This window comes from Chiloscyllium plagiosum, unplaced genomic scaffold (genome assembly GCF_037043375.1).
Source record: "Chiloscyllium plagiosum isolate Xiang-an unplaced genomic scaffold, Cpla_swu_hap1 HiC_scaffold_5, whole genome shotgun sequence".
Classification (NCBI taxonomy): Eukaryota; Metazoa; Chordata; class Chondrichthyes; order Orectolobiformes; family Hemiscylliidae; genus Chiloscyllium; species Chiloscyllium plagiosum.
Window position 1 is genome coordinate 85,596,331 of NW_028270143.1, and position 21,569 is coordinate 85,617,899.

Here is a 21,569-nt window from a genome sequence, read left to right on the forward strand (position 1 = left end):
TATTTGTTCTAAATCTATCACCCCTCAATTTAAAGCTATGGCCCCCTTGTGTTAGCCTTCACCATCTGAGGAAAAAGGCTCTCACTGTTATCTTAAAGATCTCGATTAAGTCACCTCTCAACTTCTTCTCTCCAACGTAAACAGCCTCAATTTCCTCAGCCTTTCCTCGTAAGACCTTCGTTCCATACCAGGCAACACCCTAGTAAACCTCCTCTGAACCCTTTCTAAAGCTTCCACATCCTTCCTATAATGCAGTGTACGCAATACTCCAGGTGCAGCCTTACCAGTGTCTTGCACAGCTGAAGCATGACCTCATGGTTCTGAAACTCAATCCCCCTACCAATAAATGCCAATACACCATATACCTTCTTAACAACACGGTCAATCTGGGTGGCAACTTTCAGGTATTTATGCACCTGGATACAGAAATCTCTCTGTTCATCTAGACTGCCAAGAATTTTACCATTAGTCCAGTACTCTGTAATCCTGTTACTTCTTCAAAATGAACAAACTCACACTTTTCTGCATTAAACTCCATTTGCCATTTCTCAGCCCAGCTCTGCATCTCCCAGCCCAGCTCTCCCTCTGTAACTCATAACATCCTTCTGCACTATCCACAACTCTACCTATCTTAGTATCATCCGCAAACTTACTAACACATCCTTCGACGTCCACATCCAGGTCATTTCTAAAAATGACAAACAGCAGTGGCCCCAAAAGCAAATCCTTGTGGCACACCACTGGTAACTGAGCTCCATGATGAACATTTCCCATCAACCACGACCTTCTGTCTTCTTTCAGCTAGCCAATTTCTGATCCAAACCGCTAAATCACCTTCAATCCCAAAACTCCGTAGTTTGTGCAAAAGCCGACCATGTGGAACCTTATCAAATGCCTTATTGAAGTCCAAATACACCACATCAACCACTTTACCTTCATCCACCTGTTTTGTCACCTTCTCAAAGAACTCAATAAGGTTAGTGAGGCACGACCTAGCCTTCATAAAACTGTGTTGACTATCCCTAATCCCTTTCCAGATGATTATAAATCCTATCTCTTATAACCTTTTCCAACACCCTACCTACAACTGGCTCACTGGCCTATAACTACCAGGTTGTCCCAACTCCCTTTCTTAAACAAGGGAACAACATTTGCTATCCTCCAGTCTTCTGACACCACTCGTCAACAATGACGATATAAAGATAAAAGCCAAAGGCTCTGCAATCCCCTCCCTGGCTTCCCAGAGAATCTGAGGATAAATCCCATCCAGCCCAGGGATATTATCTATTTTCAGAACATCCAAAATTGCTAAAACCTCCTCTATGTCAACCGCAATCCCATCGAATCTAATATCCTGTATCTCCGTATTCTCACTAACATTGGCCTTTTCCAATGTGAATACTGATGAAAAGTATTCATTAAGCGTTTCTCTTCTGTCCTTACATTCCACTACTGTCATTGATTGGCCCTAATCTTACCCCCAGTCATTCTTTCATTCCTGATATACCTATAGAAGGCCTTAGAGTTTTCCTTGATCCTATCCGCCAACAACTTCTCATGCCCCTCCTGGCTCTTCTTAGAGCTCTCTTTAGATCTTTTCTGGCTAACAAAACTCTCAAGCCCCCTAACTGAGCCTTCATGCCTCATCCTCACATAAGCTTTCTTCTTTCTCTTGACAAGAGCTTCAACCTCTTTAGTAAACCATGCCCTCTCTCTCTCGACAACTACCTCCCTGCCTGATAGGTATATACTTACCAAGGACCCACAGTAGCTGTTCCTTGAATAAGTTCCACATTTTAAGTGTGTCCATCCTCTGCAGTTTCTTTCCCTATCCTACGCATCCTAAATCTTGCCTAATCACATCATAATTGCCTCTCCCCAAGTTATACTTCTTTCCCTGTGGTATATACCTATCTCTACCCATTGCTATTGTAAACATAACCAAATTATGGTCACTATCGCCAAAGTGATCACCTACTTCCAAATCTAACACCTGGCTGGATTCATTCCCCAGTATCAAATCCAATAATGGCATTGCCCCTTGTTGGCCTGTCTACATACTGTCAGAAAACCCTCCTGCACACATTGAACAAAAACTGACCCATCTAAACTACTTGAACTATAGGATTCCCAGTCAATATTGGGGAAGTTAAAGTCCCCCATAACAACTACCCTGTTACTTTTGTTCCTATCGAAAATCATCTTTGCTATCCTTTCCTCTACATTGCTAGAACAATTCGGAAGCCTATAGAAAACTCCCAACAGGGTGACCTCTCCTTTCCTGTTTCTAACTTCAGTCCAAACTGCCTCAGTGGATAAGTCCTCAAATGTTATCTCAACTACTATAATATTGGCCCTGATTAACAATGCCACACACATCCCCTTTTACCATCTTCTCTGTTCTTGCTGAAACATCCTAATCCCGGAATCTGCAACAACCACTCCTGTCCCTCCTCTAGCCATGTGTCTGAAATGGCCACAACATAGAAATGCCAGGTACCAACCCATGCTATAAGTTCACCCACCTTATTCGGGATGCTCCTGGCATTGTAGTACACACATTTCAAACCAATCACCTGATTGCCGGAGTCCTAGAACATAGATAGAACATAGAACAATACAGCACAGAACAGGCCCTTCAGCCCACGATGTTGTGCCGAACATTTGTCCTAGTTTAAGCACCCATCATGTACCTATCCAATTGCCACTTAAAGTTCGCCAATGATTCTGACTCTGCCACTCCCACAGGCAGCGCATTCCATGCCCCCACCACTCTCTGGGTAAAGAATCAACCCTGACATCTCCCCTACACCTTTCACCCTTCACCTTAAATTTATGTCCCCTTGTAACACTCTGCTGTACCCGGGGATAAAGTTTCTGATTGTCTACTCTACCTATTCCCCTGATCATCTTATAAACCTCTATCAAGTCACCCCTCATCCTTCTCCGTTCCAATGAGAAAAGGCCTAGCACACTCAACCTATCCTCGTACGACCTATTCTCCATTCCAGGCAACATCCTGGTAAATCTCCTCTGCACCCTCTCCAAAGCTTCCACATCTTTCCTAAAGTGAGGCGACCAGAACTGCACACAGTACTCCAAATGTGGCCTAACCAAAGTCCTGTAGCTGTAACATCACTTCATGACTCTTGAATTCAATCCCTCTGCTAATGAACGCTAATACACCATAGGCCTTCTTACAAGCTCTATCCACCTGAGTGGCAACTTTCAAAGATCTATGAACATAGACCCCAAGATCCCTCTGCTCCTCCACCTTACTAAGAACCCTACCATTAACCCTGTATTCCGCATTCTTATTTGTCCTTCCAAAATGGACAACCTCACACTTGGCAGGGTTGAACTCCATCTGCCACTCCTCAGCCCAGATCTGCATCATATCTAAGTCCCTTTGCAGCCGACAATAGCCCACCTCACTATCCACAACTCCACCAATCTTCGTATCATCTGCAAATTTACTGACCCACCCTTCGACTCCCTCTTCCAAGTCATTAATAAAAATTACAAACAGCAGAGGACCCAGAACTGATCCCTGCGGAACTCCACTTGTAACTGGGCTCCAGGCTGAGTATTTACCATCTACCACCACTCTCTGACTTCAACCGGTTAGCCAGTTTTCTATCCAACTGGCCAAATTTCTATCCCATGCCTCCTGACTTTCCGCAGAAGCCTACCATGGGGAAAGTTCTCTTGCGACCTTGTAAACCTATCGCTGACCTCACTACCCTCAACCTCCTGTACACTGGAACTACAATTCAGGTTCCCATCCCTCTGCTGCATTTAACCACCCTCCCCTCTGAAGAGCATTAGCAAATATCTACCCCAGGATATTGGGACCCCTCTGGTTCAGGTGAAGACCATCCTGTTTGTAGAGGTCCCACCTTCCCCAGGAAGAGCTCCAATTATCCAAGAATCCAAAACCCTCCCTCCTGCATCATCCCTGCAGCCACGTGTTCAGCTCCGTGTTCTCCCTGTTCCTCACTTCACTAGCACCAGAGATAACAACTCTGTTCTAGCTCTAAGCTTCCACCCTAGCTCCATGAATTTCTGCCTTAGATCCCCATCTTTTTTCCTACCTATATCATTGGTGCCTATGTGGATCACAACTTCAGGCGGCTTCCCCCTCCCCCTCAAGGATCCCAAAAACATGATCAGAGACATCAAAAACCCTGGCACCTGGGAGGCAACACACCAACTGTGAGTTTCTCTCATCCCCACAAAACCTCCTATATTTCCACCCAACCAATGACTAAAGCTCTGCTCCTCTTCCCCCTTCCCGTCTGAGCAACAAGGACAGACTCTGTGCCAGAGACCTGTGTCCCTTTGCTTACCCCTGGTAAGTCATCCTACAACAGTATCCAAAACGGTATACTTGTTATTGAGGGTAACTACCACAGGCGATTCCTGCACTGCCTGCTCGTACCCTTTCCTAGCCATGACAGTCACCCAACTCCCTTCTTCATGTGACTGTGAAGTAACTACCTCCCTGTAACTCCTCTTAATAACCCCCTCCACCTCCCGAATGATCTGAAGTTCATCCAGCTCTAGTTCCCTAACACAATTCTCAGGGAGTTGGAGTTGGGTGCACTTCCAACAAACAAAGTCAGCAGGGACACTAGAGGTGACTCTTACCTCCCACACACTGCAGGAGGTACATTCAACTACCATAACCTCCATTCCCACTATTCTAAATTCCCAAATAGACCATTGAAAAAATGAAACACGAAAGAAAACACTTGTTGGTAGTTCAGATTAAATGACTGGAATGTGAGAATGGCAGAACAATGTTGTGTCTAACTACCAGACTTGAAAGAACAGACAGTCTGGCTGGGGTGGACTGGCGGGGGAATGGGGGAGAGGTCATGGTGACAGAGAATATAGCAAGTAAAGCTAAAAGAAAGTGAAGGAATGGGAGTTGGTTCACAATTTGAAGGTGTTGAACTCAATAATAACTCCATAAAGCAGTAACGCGCCTCGTCTGAGCATGAGATGTTGTTCCTCCAGTTTGGTCTGTGATTCACTAGAATACTGCAGCATGCCGAGGACTGACATGTGAGCAGGATGCTGTGTTCAAATGACCGGCTATTGAAAGGTCAGGATCCTGCTTGCACAGGGACTGGAAGTGTTTTGCAAAAACTGTCACTCAGTTTGTGTTTGGTTTCTCCAATGTAGAATAGGCCACAATGGATGCAGTGAACACAATACGCAAGAGTGGAGGAGGTACGGGAGAAATGCTGCTTCACCTGGAAAGACTGTTTAGGCCCTTGGATGGCGAGCAGGGAGGAGATGATGGAGCATGATTTGCACCTTCTATGGTAACATGGGAAGGTGCTGAGGAAAGGGGAGGGTGGTGTTAAGTGGCCGATGAATGGACTAGGGTGTCTTGGAGGGAATGATCCTTGTGAAATGCAGATGGGGGAGTGAGAGGAAGATGTGTTTGGTGGTGGTGGCTTTCTGCTAGAGTTGTCTGAAATGGTGGAGAATGATTGTTTGAATGTAGAAACTGATGGGATGAAAACTGAGAACAAGAGGGACCTGATCACGCAGTTGTGAATAATGGGAAGGGTCAAGGACAGGTGATAGTTCAGATGCGGCTGAGGGCACTATCAACCACACCGAGGGGGAAACCGACATTATGGAAGAAGCAAGCCCTGTCAGCAGTGCTGTTTTGGAAGGTGACATCATCTGACATGATGCAATATAGGCAAAGGGACTGGGAGAATGGATGGAGTCCTTGCAGGATGTGAGGTGTGAAGAGCTGTAGTGAAGGTAGCTATGGGAGTCTTATTATTTTCTCTGTCCAATTCTCTCCTAGTTAGACCAATGAGGTGAATTGCTTTCATACACAACAAAGCACATGGGAGCAGCTGTGTTAATCACTTCAAATCTTCCTAATGAACCCAATCTAGTAAAAATAAATGTGGTGAACATTGAATGCAAGAGAAAAAGAACAGTGGTGGAACTAAATGCAAAGAAGATCAGACCTGCAACAAAGATGCAGAAGAAGAAATCATAAGTCATACAATCATAGAGTTTTAGTTGTTGTAGGTATATTCGCTGAGCTGGGAATTTGGTTTGCAGGCATTTCATCCCTTTTCTAGATGACATCCTCAGTGCTGCGGAACCTCCTGTGAAGCATTGCTGTTGGAATTTACTTGGCTTCATTCCTGCTGCTGCCAGTTGCTGATTCCGGTTGTTCATTGCAATGGTCAATATATGGGGTCTAGGTCAATGTGCTTATTGATGGAGTCTGTGGATGAATGCTGAGCTCCCATGAATTCTCTAGCTGTCCTCTGTCTGGCTTGTCTCAGTTGAATTTGTGTTATTTTCGTCTGTGATACCAAGGGTAGCTGGTCGTGGCATTTAGTGGCTGGTTAATCTGCATGGAATCTTGTACACTACATTTGTCTTGCATATGATGGGTATTGGGTCTTTTGTCCTGGTGAGTTGTTATCTGAGCGTGCCTATTGGTTTATGGGCTGGATTAGATCAGAGTGGTCGGAGAAATCTAGCTGTCAGTGGCGAGACTTCTTTATGTAAGGTATGATTCGGAGATGCTGGTGTTGGACTGGGGTGTACAAAGTTAAAAATCACACAACACCAGGTTATAGTCCAACAAGTTTAATTGGAAGCACACTAGCTTTCGGAGCGACGCTCCTTCATCAGGTGATTGTGGAGGGCTTGATCGAGCCCTCCACAATCACCTGATGAAGGAGCATCACTCCGAAAGCTAGTGTGCTTCCAATTAAACTTGTTGGACTATAACCTGGTGTTGTGTGATTTTTAACTTTATGTAAGGTAGTGTGATTAGTGTGTTGGGTCATGGCATGTCCTCATCACATTGTTTGTCTGTTAGGCATCTGTGAATGAAGTTGCGGAGATATCCGTTCTTGGCAAAGACTTTGTAGAGGTGTTCTTCTCTTCGCAGGTCGGGAGTGCTGCACTGTGCTGTAGCCCTTGTGAACAGGGTCCTAACACAGCTTCTCTTGTGTGTTTGGGTGATTGCTGTTGTAGTTCAGGATCCGGTCCGTGTGTGTGGGTTTTCTGTACCCTTTTGTTGTGCGTTCCCCATTCTGTGTTCTTTTTACCATCACATCCAGGGATGGAAATTGGTTGTTAATTTCCTCCTCTCTTGTAAATTTGACCCCTGAGAGCATGATGTTGATAAATCATGTATGTGCTCTCAATCTCTGTTCTCTTAATTATTACAAAAGTGTCATCCACGTATCTGATGCAAAATCATGGAGATGTACAGCACGTAATCAGATCCTTTGGTCCAACTTGTCCATGCAGACTAGGTATCCTAAATCAGTTTTTTCAGTTTTTATTCTGCTTTTTTCTTTACTTTTGCTGTTGCTGAATAAGAGTGAATATTTTCAACCATTTGAAGATTTTTCCAGTATGGGAAGGGCCACATTGAACAATGTTAGGCTACACCGAACATTAGGGAAAGAGTAGCATTCACTTAGATAGGCTTCTAAGATGAGATGATGTCAAGGACAGGTAACCTGTATAGCTTGGTTCTTGGTTGAAAAGTGTAGTGTTGGAAAAGCATAGCAGGTCAGGCAGCATCTGAGAAACAGGGAGAGTTGATGTTTTGGGCATAAGCCCTTCATCAGGAATATGGGGGTGGGGGGGTGGGGTAGTTGACTAAAAGGTAAATAGGAGGGTGGGGTGAGGCTGTGGAAAGGTAGCTGGGAAGATGATAAGTTAATGCAGGTGGGGGGGTGATTGTTATAGGTCAGTGGGGAGGGTGGAGTGGATAGGTGGGAAGGAAAATGGACAGCTAGGGCAGATCAAGAGGGTGGTGTCGGGTTGGATCTGGAACGAAGTGTGGGGGGGTGGGGGGCGGGGAGGAGAGATTTGGAAACTAGTGAAGTCGATGTTGGTGCCATGTGGTTGAAGGGTCCCAAGGCGGAAGATGAGGCGTTCTTCCTCCAATTGTTAGGTGGATTGGATTTAGCGGTGGAGACGGCCCTGCGGCGGTGGAGGAGGCATTTGTAATTGCAATCAAGTGCCACCTAAGTGCTCTGACAATTGTTCCTTTGTAATCCATACAGATTGTTTGAGAAATGTAAATATGATGATTTGAAGACAGAATTAATCAGAGATTTCATAGTTGTAGCTATTGTTGATAATTCTTTGTCAGAATTATTAACATTAAAAGACTACCTCACTCTGGAGAAAGCCATTAATTGACAAAACAAGCAGAGTTTGTGGAAGCAAAATAGATGAATCCTTAGAGGAGTGAAAAAACCTCAACACAGGAAATCTATGAAACCTACTCATTTCTTTAAGAACAAGTAAAAAAGACCCAAGGAAAGAATAAACAGCTGGGAGGACAATTGCAAGATGTCAGAAGACACTGCCAATACTGTGGCATCAAAAATAGGTAATTTCTTTAGAAAATGTGTAAAATTGGAATACTGATGATGAAAAATGACAAAAGTAAAGTTTACTCATACAAAGCTATCAACAAAGTAGAACAACCTCCATCTGAAAGCATGTGATAATAATATACTAATTGGTACGAAGTGTTGGCATGGTGCACACGCTGTATATTCGTCCAAAAGGATTCATATCTGGAACAGCGAGATGAGCAGTCCACTTGTTGTGATGATGGCTCTCAGACAGTCAATGGAGAAACATGGGAGATTTCTAGCAGAAACATCAACACTGACAAACTTACTCCTGCGATCTGTATAAATCTTAAAGCTGTACAATAAACTGCTTTATGTTTATCTTTGAAGATCTATAACTGACTTTGTAGTTGAAAATTCAATAATGGCTTTTGAGTTTTACAGGTCTGCCATTACGTCCTGATTATTGACAATGTGTCTTCAGGAAAGAGTACACAGCTTGGGGAATTCAGATCTTCAAGACTTCTTCCTATAAACTATTCGAAATTGCGGATTGCCCTCAATCTACAACAAACCACAACATAGCCGACTCAAGATTTTGAATACTTTAATCAAATCTCCTCTGACCCTTCTTTTCTTCAGTAAAAACAGTCTAAACTTCTCCAATCTGTCTTCATAACTGGAGTTCCCCAACCCACGATCCATTCTTGTGAATCGTATCTGCACTCTGTTCAATGTCTTTGTATCCTTCCTCAAAACGTGGTGTCTAGAAATGGATGCAGTACTCCAGCTGAAGCCAAACGATTGACTTATACACGTTCAAAATAATCTCCTTGCTCTGGTACTCTAAGCATCTATTCATAGGGCCTAGGATACTATATGTTTTATTAATTGCTCTCTCAACCTTATACCTGCCACTTTCAATCACTTCTCTCTCACCTCCTTTAGAACTGTGCCATTAGCTTTCTCTTATTGTCTCACCATGTACTTCCTACTAAAATGAATCACTTTGCATTTCTCCACATTGAACATCATCTGTCATCTGTTTTGCCTACTACACCAACTTGCCTTTACCCTTTTAGGTTCTACAATAGCCTCCTCACAATGTACAATGCTTCCAATTTTTGCATCCCCTGCAACCTTTGAAATTATGCCCCGTACACTAAGATCTAGGTCATATAAACGTGGACCTATGTTTACTAGTGGCATTATCCACCATACCACCATCACTACTTTAACGTCTAGGCTTGTGAAAAATGACCATTTAATAAAATAATTCATAATTTTTAATGCCTAAATTAAATCTCTGTTACCTTCTCAGTGAAGGAGAACAAGTCCAGCATCTCAACTCCTTCATCATTGGTGCCATTTGAGAAAATATCTTCATACCTTCTCCAATATCTTGAATGTGCTTTCGAATATGTAGTAGCCAGAATTCAATACAATATTGTAGCTGACACCTAACTAGTGATTTATAAAGATTGAGCATAACTTCCTTACCTTCTGTACCCTATGCTTTCGTTTATAAAGCCAAGGATCCTGTATACCTTTCATATATTTTTTAAAAATCTCTTGTCAATATGTCCTGGCTCCTGCATCCCTGTTTAATATTGTTTCATGGAGCTTATATTGCTTCTTGTCATTCTTCTTCCTGCAAATGGCAGTCCCTCAGGATTGTGGATAATTTACTGACACATTAAGTCTATAGGTTGAGATTACTGGTATTACAAAGTATGATCTGCAGACTGCCACATATGAGGTAGGTTGCTCTTGAAGAGTTGGGCAGATGATGTTTGAAGATTTGTGCATTCTTTCCAAAATCTTGACTGTGTCTCTGTGCACTCCATGAACTTTCATAATGCAATTTATGCCTTGCTGAATGAACCGTCTCTATTTTCATCACTCAAACTAGGGACTTCTATAAGTAGTCAAGAACATGTGGTCACTTTTAGGACATTTTGAGGTACTTTCATTATCCCCTAAAACATTTCCACTGTTCGGTGGGGATACTTTTGATATAGGGAATCTCCTCCTGTGACAAAATTCGGAATAGAGCATTTGGTTTGGGAGTCTGGTGTCAGGCATACGAGTGTCATGGCATCCCACAGGGGAGGTGGTTTCAATTATTATTACCTCAAGCATGTTGACTTGAGAGAGGAAACTGCTATTGGAGCATTGTTGTCACCAGATTTGGATATTCTTGTGAAGTCATTAGTGATGGTACTTCTCCAGTGTTTTGAGGTGACTTCTGTAAATTGTCTAAGCCTCTGAAGCTTTCAGGAGTATGAGAATCACTGCTGCCTGGTAAACCATGACGTGGTCTTCAGTTTGAGATCCTGTTCCTTAAATACTCCTTTCCTCAATTGGTTGAAGGCGGAGTGGAAACATTGGAGGCAAAGACTAATTTTGTTTTCTATGTCTGCCTTCGTCTAGAGGAGACTCCCAAGATGTAATATCATTCAAACATTCCACGTTCCAATCCCTGATGTTAAAGAAGGGTGAGGGGCGGGGGGATAGGGGGTGGATTGTGCTGTAGAAGTGGGTTGGAAGAGGACCTAGATGTTTTGTCTCATTTCTTCATGCTTTGTGAAAAGAGTCAACAATGACCTGGATCTCAGTTTCTCAGTAAGTGCTCACACAAGAAAGATTTGCAGTTTCCTCCCACCATCCAAAGATGTGCAGGGTCAGGTGAATTGGCCATACTAAATTGCCTGTAGTGTTAGGTAAGGGGTAAATGTAGTGGTATGGGTGGGTTTCGCTTCGGCGGGTCGGTGTGGACTTGTTGGGCCGAAGGGCCTGTTTCCACACTGTAATCTAATCTAAAAAAAATCTAAAAAAAATTCTTTAAAACAAAGAGTCCATAAACATAATATCAGTCATACTGCCCTCATCAACTTTTCCCTTAGTACATTCAAGAGCTGAAATTAATCACAGACAATTTACCAGACAAATTTATGTTGGTTGCAATTGTTTAACTTGTCTCTTCCAAGTGCCCAGATCATTGTTTAGTTAATCCACCATGAACATTAGTCTGACTGGCCTGTTAAACCTGTTGATTTTTCACACAACTCCCTTTTCAACAGGACTGTAACAGTTGTAACTCTGGTATCAAGAAATGTTGGTCAGAGCCTCCGCTATTTAACCAGATATGAGGAGAGTCATTAGGAACGTTTAATACTTGTTGACTTTAGCAGAGGTAACCATCTGTCATGAATGAATTAAAAAAAAACACCGGGGCCTGGTTTATCTCCAAAATAGGACTAACTGTGCAGTATAAAAGGTAATGCAATATCCTTCTGCTAAATTGTAGCCACTAAATTTGTCTCTTTATGGTTATAGTTTCTAATTGAATCGATAACAGAAGGGGTGAGGCAGTTTCATTCTGAGGTTAATTACTCTTCAGTGTTAATTATGTACCTTATGTATTTTCTCTTCCTCAAGAAAATTATGTTACATATAAATAAATACACCACAGACATTGCATTTAATGATGTGTGAAGGACATCTGACTGCAATAGAAATGAAGAATGTAAAACTTTGGTTAAATTACAAATATTCCATTGACATATTCACAGAAAGTCTGATGTGTTATTTGTAAAGAAAGGAAAATTGAAATATATAAACGCAATTAGTTGTAAGTACGGTGTTTCGTTTTAAGACTACAAAGACTATAAATAAGATTGCATAGCAGCCTCAAAATGACTATGACTATATCTTGTTTTATTGCAGACCTTCATTGTACAATCCCAATTTCTATCTTAGTTTCCTCATTTGTGGTACTAGGGAAGGTGGGCAGGGGAAGAGTTTGAGAAATTTGCTTGAGAGATTATGCTACCATTTATATGTGGGCATTTGAAAAGTACTATACTGGAAACACATGCTCACATTTTCACAAGAAGGAAATACTGGAATCTATGAACACACAGTAGACATATCACGTTATCATCTATAATAAAAATCATATGTTCATGCACTTCTATCAAACTTTTCATTATAAATTCTGAGTGCATCTCCAGTGAGGGACAGCTATAATTGCAGAATGACTGGTTTATATAAGTAGTTACATTTTCAATGCGGACATTAAAATTTCTTTTGAAAATATAAATACAGAGACAATATATTGTATTTGCCTTCATTGCCTGTTTCACTTCAGAGCTATACAGAGAGTTGGGAGAAAGGAGATATTTTCAGGTTGTCAATCATGGCTGATGGTATACCACAAAGATCATTTGGAGCCACAATCATTTGGAAAATATATTAATGATTTGGATGATGGAAGTAAATATGCTATCGCCAAGGCTGGGGATGACACAAAAATAAGAAAAATAAGTAGTGAGGATCAAAGAGACTACAGAGGGATATAGGCAGCTAAGTGAGTGGGCAAAAAATTGACATTTGGAATATTATGTAGGAAAATACGAAGTTATGCACTTTGGTAAGAAGAATAGAAGAGCAGAATATTATTTAAATAAAGACTGTAGAAAGCTGAAGCACAGAAGGATTTAGGGATCCATGTGCACTTATCACAGAGGGCTAGCATCAGGTCATCAGGAAAGAAAATGGATGGTTGGCCTTTATCTCAGAGGGAATAGAGGACAGAAATAGAGAGATCTTGCTACAAATAGATAATACATCAGACTACTGTGGAAATTGGACAGTTTTGGTTTCCTCATCTAAGGAAAGATACACTGTCATTGGAGGCAGTCTAGAGAAGATTCATTACGATGATTCTGGGTATACAGTGATTTCCTTATGAGGAGCAGGTAAGGTGGTCTGGCTTGTATTCACTAAGAGGTTGCCCATTTAATACAGACAGGAGAAGGATGTTTTTTCTCTCCAAGGATAATTAATCTGTAGAATTGCTGATCACAGGGAGCTGTTGAGGCTGAATTGTTAAGTACATTAAAGGCTGAGATAGACAGATTTTTAATCAGAAAGGGAATCAGAGTCATGGGAAAGAAAGTGAAGTTGAGGATTAAAAGATCAGCCATGATTTCATTGAATGGCACAGCAAACTCAATGGACCTAGAGGCCTGCTTCTGCTCTTAAATCTGGCAGCATTTTGTATTTACACTATGCAAACCTAATAAGGACATAGATATTAAGTGGTTTTGTTTTCTCAGAGAATAGTGAACCACTGTACAAAGTTGCTGACTCTGCATTTTATATTGATATTTCCACAGAGTGAGCTGGATGAATTCTTGGCTGTGGTAGAAATCGAATAATCTAAAATGTAAACTATTAACAATTAATGTATTTGAGATTGGGACTGATTTCTAATGTCTGACAGGTTTCATGGGTACTTTTCAAAGCTTTTTAGTAATGGGGCAGTTTTTTATTGTCTTCCCAGAACTTAGAGTGCCATTTGAATGGTAGGTGTTTACTAAAGATATTCTGGCACTAGACTTGTGGGCCGCTTGGTCTTTCCTGCTGTTCCATTTTGTATGGTCACATGTATTGAAAACACAAGTAGCGCAAACATTAAAACAATTAGTACAATTGTTAACTACAATTACACAATCCTCACTTTCCTCTCTTACCTCAACATCTTTTTTGAGTTTTTCAAGGAACATCTTTTTGTTGTTCTCATCAATGTAAATTTTTTGCCCATCATTTATAAAATCATTGTCCTTGTATGTTGGTAGCTCTTTGGCCTGCAACAAAATTTATTGGCAAAGTTTTAGTCAAAGAAAGTGGAAGATTATGAAAGCTTCTAATCTATTTATTAAACTAATACTCGATTCACATTACTGAGCAAAATTCAAACAAATCAAAACACAAAATACTTTAAAGTTAACAATGAACCAGAGGTGGCGCAATTGTGCTGCTACAAACCATTGACTAACACAGTTGATCAAATGTATCATTTTAAAAATACAGAACATAACACACTTCGCCTTTTGAGTGGATATCCAAATGCTAGTGAAGCATCGCTAAAAATTACGCAAAATTAAAGCATATTGAACTTTCGCCTACATTATCCTATACGCTTCAAGTTTACAATGAAGTTGTCTCAATTTGGACCAGTCAGGTATCCAAAAGAAGCATCTACTTAACAGGAAATGGCCAGAATTTTTACTTAGTTCCACTTCTTTTTAAAGCAATTCACCTGAAATTGGTGAAACCATTGCAAAAAAAATGTAATGGACATTTTCTTCCATTCAGCACAACTCAAGTTTCCATTAGTTTCCATGCAAGCTTAAAACACATCACATTAGGTGCCAACCTCATTACATCACATTAGGTGCCTGTGCCCCAAAACTGAATTCATCCCCATTGGATGTTTCCAGCAATTGGTGATCTACACAAACATGGCTTCATCCTCTACAAGGTATAACTCTGTACTGCTCAATATTTACAAAATTGAAGCTACTATATCCTGGTTGGCTCTTGGCAAAATTCACATGCTGCTGATTGGTGAGGCTGTACTCAGTATACTGTAATTCAATTTCACCATTTTATTCAATTTTCTCTCTGGTGTCTATTTCACTTCGAAGAATGCAATCACTTACCCTTTCAATCTTCCAATCTGATCTGGGGACATTAATCCAAATCCTATTGTGGCATTTAATAAATAAAATCTGGAATTGAAGGCTAATTTCAGTCATGGTAACCATAAAACCATTGTTGTTGCAAATGGCTATCTGCTTCACTAATGTCCTTACCTGGTCTGCTTTACATCTGAGTCCAGACCCTCTGAAATGGCAGTGTAAGCCACTCAAGTCCAGGGCAATTAGAGGCAGGCAACAAATTCTGGCTTTACCAGTGATAAAAATGAAAGGAAGCCCTCGAATCTCATCCTCTTGTGCCCAAACCCCAATTGTGTTCGCAATTTTTATAAATTTTTCAAACTGTCCTATACTAATTTTCCTGTGCCCTAATTTCCTGTCCCACACTAATTTTCCTTTGTAAACCAGCTAATCAAAAAGTCTTGAGTCTATTTCTGCATTAGGTTCCACACTGCCATCAGTTTTGCTCACATCATTCTTCCAATCCCTTAGATTCTCATCCCTATCTAGTCAACATCAAGATCAGTGGGCTGCTGTTATGAAATGCAGTCGTTGGTCTGCTTCATAACTTCCCACCAGCTATCAACCTGCCCTCAAAGTTACAGGGTGGGGGGGGGAAGTGCCCTGTGGCCCACCCTTTGGGTTTGTACTTGCACTGTTCATAGCCACCTAAGGACATTACCATGACCCCAGCACTATTTTGTCTGTAGCAAGCAAAAGCCTACATTAAGCAGGTAGCCAGCTTTTACTAATAGTTTAAATTGATAAGATGGCTAAGAGAATTAACTTAACAAAAAAAAAACAACTGCTTGCTTATATTCTTGGTTTAAAGGTAAAAACAAAATAAATTGCTACCTTTTGTCATAGTAGAGGTCTAACACAATCACATTAAGTAATGTCAATAAGATACTGTATATAAAAAAGAGCCACTAGTTCAGATAAGCTGGTGTGTATTGGTTCCCAGCCTGGATAGATGGGGAGGGCTCATGACTGGAATGACATTTGGATGTGAAAAAAATCCACCAAATCCATGCAGGATATGAAGGCGTGATCAAACAGTATCGTGGTGAGTGATGCCATGTAACATGAGAAAACAAGTGGAAAAAAAAAGTATTTCAAAAACACAAGCAAACATCTTGCACAAATTAGCTTCGTGATAAGATAGCCTTACAGAACTACCAGTCAATCAAAAAAGGAAAATAAATCAACTAAAATGGAACCTTTACTTTAAAAACAGGTCACATATTTGGTGTGTAATTCTGTACTCTATTTCATCACGCACTTATTGTGTTTCCTGCAGTACTTTATTTGAATGCTGAATATCAAAGTAATCCTAAATTCAAAGACCATTCTACTTTTAATATCAGTTAACATCAAGAACCATTTCATTCTGCCATATCACCAGCTTTCGATATAAAATTTAATTTTAAACTAAATTACAAAGCACATTTAGCTTTGTAAATCTGCTTCACTTAATTAAAAAAATCCATCTTCTAACCAATGCTATACAATTTTAGGCAGGGGTTTAATTTGCATATGGTAAAACCTAATCAATATAATGTGGGCCCACGGCAAAATCAATGTGCCTTGAAGAAAACACAGTTCAACTTCATGTGTTTTGCATAATTGTATTTCAGAAATCCAAAGTAATCATAGTCAAAAATAATCAACATTTTCACTAATATTTAGGGACCTATTAAAACATACTATATCCAAAAAATGGTGAATATCAAAATATTAACATTGTTCAGAAAAAAATTATCAAAATAATAGCATTACCTAATAAGCTTTTTTAAAAAATAATCAGTACTCCCCCCTCCTTACTGTCTACAATTTTTCTGAGGTTAGTAAAGGACGAATGAATTCTCCCTTTGCTCCAATGTTTCTTTTCTGGAAGTACAGTGACTCAGTGGGCAAAAATAACTATAATAGATGAGCAGTAAAGTTTACTTGCGTTCAGTTCTGATGTAATGCAAGTAAATGATTGAGACAAGTGGTTTACTCACTTGTAATTTGCTTCCAACATTACAGAATCATACAGCGCCGGAGGTGACCATTAGTCCCATTGTGCCGGCACATGTTTTTAACTAGTGCCAATCTCTTGCTTTTTCCCCCAGCTTTGCCTCGCATTTCTATCCAAATAATCATCCAATGCCCTCTTGAGTGCCTCATTTGAACCTGCCTCACCACATTTTCAGGCAGCGCATTCCATACTTAAACTACTTGCTGTGTGAAAAAGTGTTTTTCACATATTACCCTTGTTTTGTGTGCATAGCACTTTAAATCAATGCCTCTCATTCTTCTTTGTTTTATGAGTGGGAACAGCTTCTCCCCATTTGCTCTGGGCAGCTCACTCATGATTTTCCAAACCTTTATCAGATCTCCTCTCAGTCGTCTTCTCTCCAAGGAGAACAGTCCCAACTCATTAACTCTATCCTCATTTCTGGAACTATTTCTGCAAATCGTTTCTGTACTCTGTCCAATGCATTCACATAGTTCCTATAATGCGGTGTCCATAACAGTGCATAATACCCCAGCTGAGGTCTAACAAGTGTTTTGTACATGTTCAACATCACCTCCTTGCTCTTATAGTCTATGCCCCTTTAATAAAGATTATTAAGTGCTATCTCCATCTGCCCTGCCACCTTCAATGATCTTTGTACATATACACCTATGTATAATAATTTATATTAAGCCTTAAGCCTTTGGTCCAACTCATCCATGCCGACCAGATATCCTAACCTAATCTCGTCCTATTTACCTGTACTTGGCCCATATCCCTCTAAAACCTTCCTATTCATAAACCCATTCGGATGCCTTTTAAATGCTGCAATTGTACCAGCCTCCACCACTTCCTCTAACAGCTCATTCCTTACATCTGTGTGAAAAGAGGTATTTTAGGTGTTAGATAGTGAAGAAGGTATTTGGTATGCTTGCCTTTATTGGTCAGTGCATAGAGTATAGAAGTTGGGAGGTCATGTTGCAATTGTACAGGACATTGGTTAGGACACGTCTCGAATTCTGCATGCAATTCTGGTCTCTCTCCTATAGGAAGGATGTTGTGAAACCTGAAAAGGTTCAGAAAAGATTTACAAGGATGTTGCTGCGGTGGAGGGTTTGAGCTATAGGGAAAAGCTGAAGAGGCTGAAGAGTACATATACACTCTTTTGCTCCTGCACTCCCCTTAAAATGGAACCCCTCATTTTGTATTGTCTTTCAATTTTCTTCCAAACAAACTGCATCACCACATACTTCTCTGTGGTGAACCTCATCTGACTCATAGCCACCCACTCCACCAACCTGTTAATGTTCTTTGAGTTTCACAGTCTTTGCTAGAATCATAGAGCTGTACAGCACAGAAACAGACACTTCAGTTGAAATCATCCATGCTGACCAGATATCTTAGATAAATCTCATCCTATTTGCCAGCACTTGGTCTATATCCCTCTAAGTTCCTATTTATATACCAATCCAGATGTCTTTTAAATACTGATTTTGTACCAGCCTCCACCACTTCCTCTGGCAGTTAATTCCATATACGCATCACCCTTTGCGTGAAGAAGTTGTCCATTTTAAATCTTTCCCCTCTCACCTTAAACCTAAGCCCTCTAGTTTTCGATTCCCCCCACCCCGGGAAAAGACCTTGTCTATTTATCCTATCCATGCCCCTCATGATTTTATAAACCTCTATAAGGTCACCCCTCAGCCTCCAACGTTCCAGGGAAAACAGGCCCAGCCTCTTCAGCTTTTCCCTATAGCTCAAACCCTCCACTGCAGCAACATCCTTGTAAATCTTTTCTGAACCTTTTCAGGTTTCACAACATCCTTCCTATAGGAGAGACACCAGAATTGCATGCAGAATTCGCGAAGTGTCCTAACCAATGTCCTGTACAGTTGCAACATGACCTCCCAACTTCTATACTCAATGCACTGACCAATAAAGGCAAGCATACCAAATACCTTCTTCACTATCTAACACCTAAAATACCTCTTTTCACACAGATGTAAGAAATGGGCTGTTAGAGGAAGTGGTGGAGGCTGGTACAATTGCAGCATTTAAAAGGCATCCGAATGGGTTTATGAATAGGAAGGTTTTAGAGGGATATGGGCCAAGTACAGGTAAATAGGACTAGATTAGGTTAGGATATTTGGTCGGTATGGATGAGTTGGACCGAAGGCTTCAGACTTAATATAAATTATGAATTGATAAACTTCACACAGTTAGAAGGAGAGATTTTGTCTGGAGTGAGACATAGCTTAAGTGAGTATTTAGTTTGGGGAATTTGGCACAGAGGGAATAAGGTACTTTTACTTACTTTCTTTGGCTCTCAGCATGTAAGGTTTATTTAAACAGGTTAAATTGAAGACTAGGATCAGGGACCCAGCACAAAACAGTGACATCACAGATAAACCATAGGTTCATTGGTTAGGAATAGCTACTAATTTGATGATCTATTGCACATTATTTTTAGATTGAAGGTAAATAGGAGAAATATTTCCAGGTTACAAACTAAAAGATAAGTATGAAACTTCTAAAATTGAATTAAGATTTAAGTAAATAAAATAAAGATGCAGGGCCAGGGTCATGTGTTGTACCTGCATGATGTGGGAGATGGTGGACCTCATGGTGGCTTACAGTGACCACATCTGCAACAACTGTTGGTTTTCAGGGAAAAGTTTAAAATTCTAAAATTTAGAAGAACTTGCACCTTCCTTTATTTTCTCTGAATCTGATCTTTCTTTCCCACTCTTGCCCCTTCTCCATATGATTTAAGATTTGATCCATACCCTCTAATACATCAATCTCCATTTTAAGTCTTTCCTTAAATCTTATTTCTTAAAGAGATACCTTGGTTTGCTGTCCTGTTCACTTGGGGCACGGATGGCCTGTTTGCTCACTTCCATTATCAGCTTGCATAATCAGAAACTTTTGAGAGTAAAAGTTTGAGCTGAAGGAAATGGGGTAAGTCTAATTAACAACAGATGTTAGATATCCCAGTGCAGCAAATTCTGGCACATTATTTATTTTCCTACTTATAGGTAGCAGCTTGTCTAAGAAAAAATAAAAATCACACAACACCAGGTTATAGTCGAACTTGTTTAATTGGAAGCACACTAGCTTTTGGAGTGATGCTCCTTCATCAGGTGATCGAAGTCACTCCAAAAGCTGGTGTGCTTCCAATTAAACCTGTTGGACTATAACCTGGTGTTGTGTGATTTTTAACTTTGTACACCCCAGTCCAACACCAGCATCTCCAAATCATAAGAAAAAATACATTGCAAGGGAACCTAAAAATATTTCTTCTGAGAAAGTTAACCTTTCAACTTAATGACTGGACATTTTATTCTGTAAACAGGAAACAGTATGTACTAATAAATGAAAATACAAGTGTCTGCAAGTTGCAGCAACACTAATAATGCAGTTTATTTTCATTTTTGTTTGAATCATTAAAGAACCTCTCAAATTAGGAGATGAATTTGTTTTGATATTAAACTGAACCACTTTTGCAGGTGGGAGTGGAAATGCTGCAAAATCCTGCAAATATTTTCTAAATAAGTTACTTAATTTGCATTGTTTTGTTTTTCTGGCAATAAAGCCGGTCAAGGAATAAGGGGCTGAGTGGCATAGGAAGTTAACCTTTGTCCTTTCAGCTCTGAGACCTAGAGGCCTGGAAATTTGTACAAGCTCATGGATGAAAATCTCTTTTCTCTTTCGGCTGAAAGGATTCTGCTTGACTGTTGGCTTCTTGCCCGAGGAGGTAAAACAGCTCAAATTTTAATACAAGTTGAAATAAAATTACCAAGCTCATTTGAAGTCACCATGAAGGGTCAGTTTTAACACTCTGTGCAGCAACTAGTATTTTTTTTTTGGAGATCTGTTGCTGTCCAGATAGATCAGAGAGTTCTATACTGCAGATTGTTCAGTTTGCACTTGGGAGTATTTACTGCTAATATGATGCCCCATACCTCAGCAAAAATGCATTTATTTTTAATTTTTTCACAGAATCTGAGCACTGCTGACTAGGCCAGTGTTTGTTCCTCAAACCTAATATACTTTAGACATAAGCCACAAATTCACCTTCCCAAAAGAAGCAAACCAAATGAATAAAACAAGCTCATTACAAACTTTCATTATCAATCCAACCTTGATTGTACAGACAATGCTAGCTTGACATTTATGGTAATATTACTCAGCGAAACTGCTTCGTTCATCTAAAATTCTTTCCTATAAAAGGAGTCAATAATTGGATTATGGTTTTCCGCAGAGACCTAACAGATCAATGATATCTCAAAACAGAAATGTTTGAAGGACAGGAGTGAAAGAAGTTCACAACACAGAATGAGGCCAGTCTACTGGGCCTGGGCTGGCTGTTCAGCAAAACAGCCTAATACTAATTAAATTGCCCCACCCTCACCCTGTATCTTACACTACTTTAAATATATTTCTATGAGGATATATTATTGATTAAAAGTTTTCTTCCAAAACAGGAATCATTAAGTAGAGGAAAATATTTTGCATTGAAGCAAATTTCTAAATTATTTTCTATTCATTTCTGACATATTTGTTTGGCCTTCATTGCAAAGGCATGAAGTATAAACTGTTTCAGACATTGGTGAGATTATGGTGTGTGATGGTCTGATCACCTTACTTAGGGCAGAACATAATTGCCCATAATTTCTT

The 21,569-nt window shown here is 40.3% G+C and overlaps 1 protein-coding gene across 5 annotated transcripts in view; it reads right to left on the reverse strand.

The window, feature by feature from the left end:
• The window catches only part of pip4k2aa (phosphatidylinositol-5-phosphate 4-kinase, type II, alpha a), a 246,388-nt gene that overhangs the window by 21,730 nt on the left and 203,089 nt on the right, over nt 1–21,569 (reverse strand). For all 5 annotated transcript variants that reach the window (XM_087987399.1, XM_043690447.2, XM_043690449.2 and 2 more), the window contains one exon: nt 13,919–14,032. In XM_087987399.1, the coding sequence (XP_087843525.1) occupies nt 13,919–14,032 (114 nt within the window). The remainder of the gene's footprint in view (nt 1–13,918; nt 14,033–21,569) is intronic.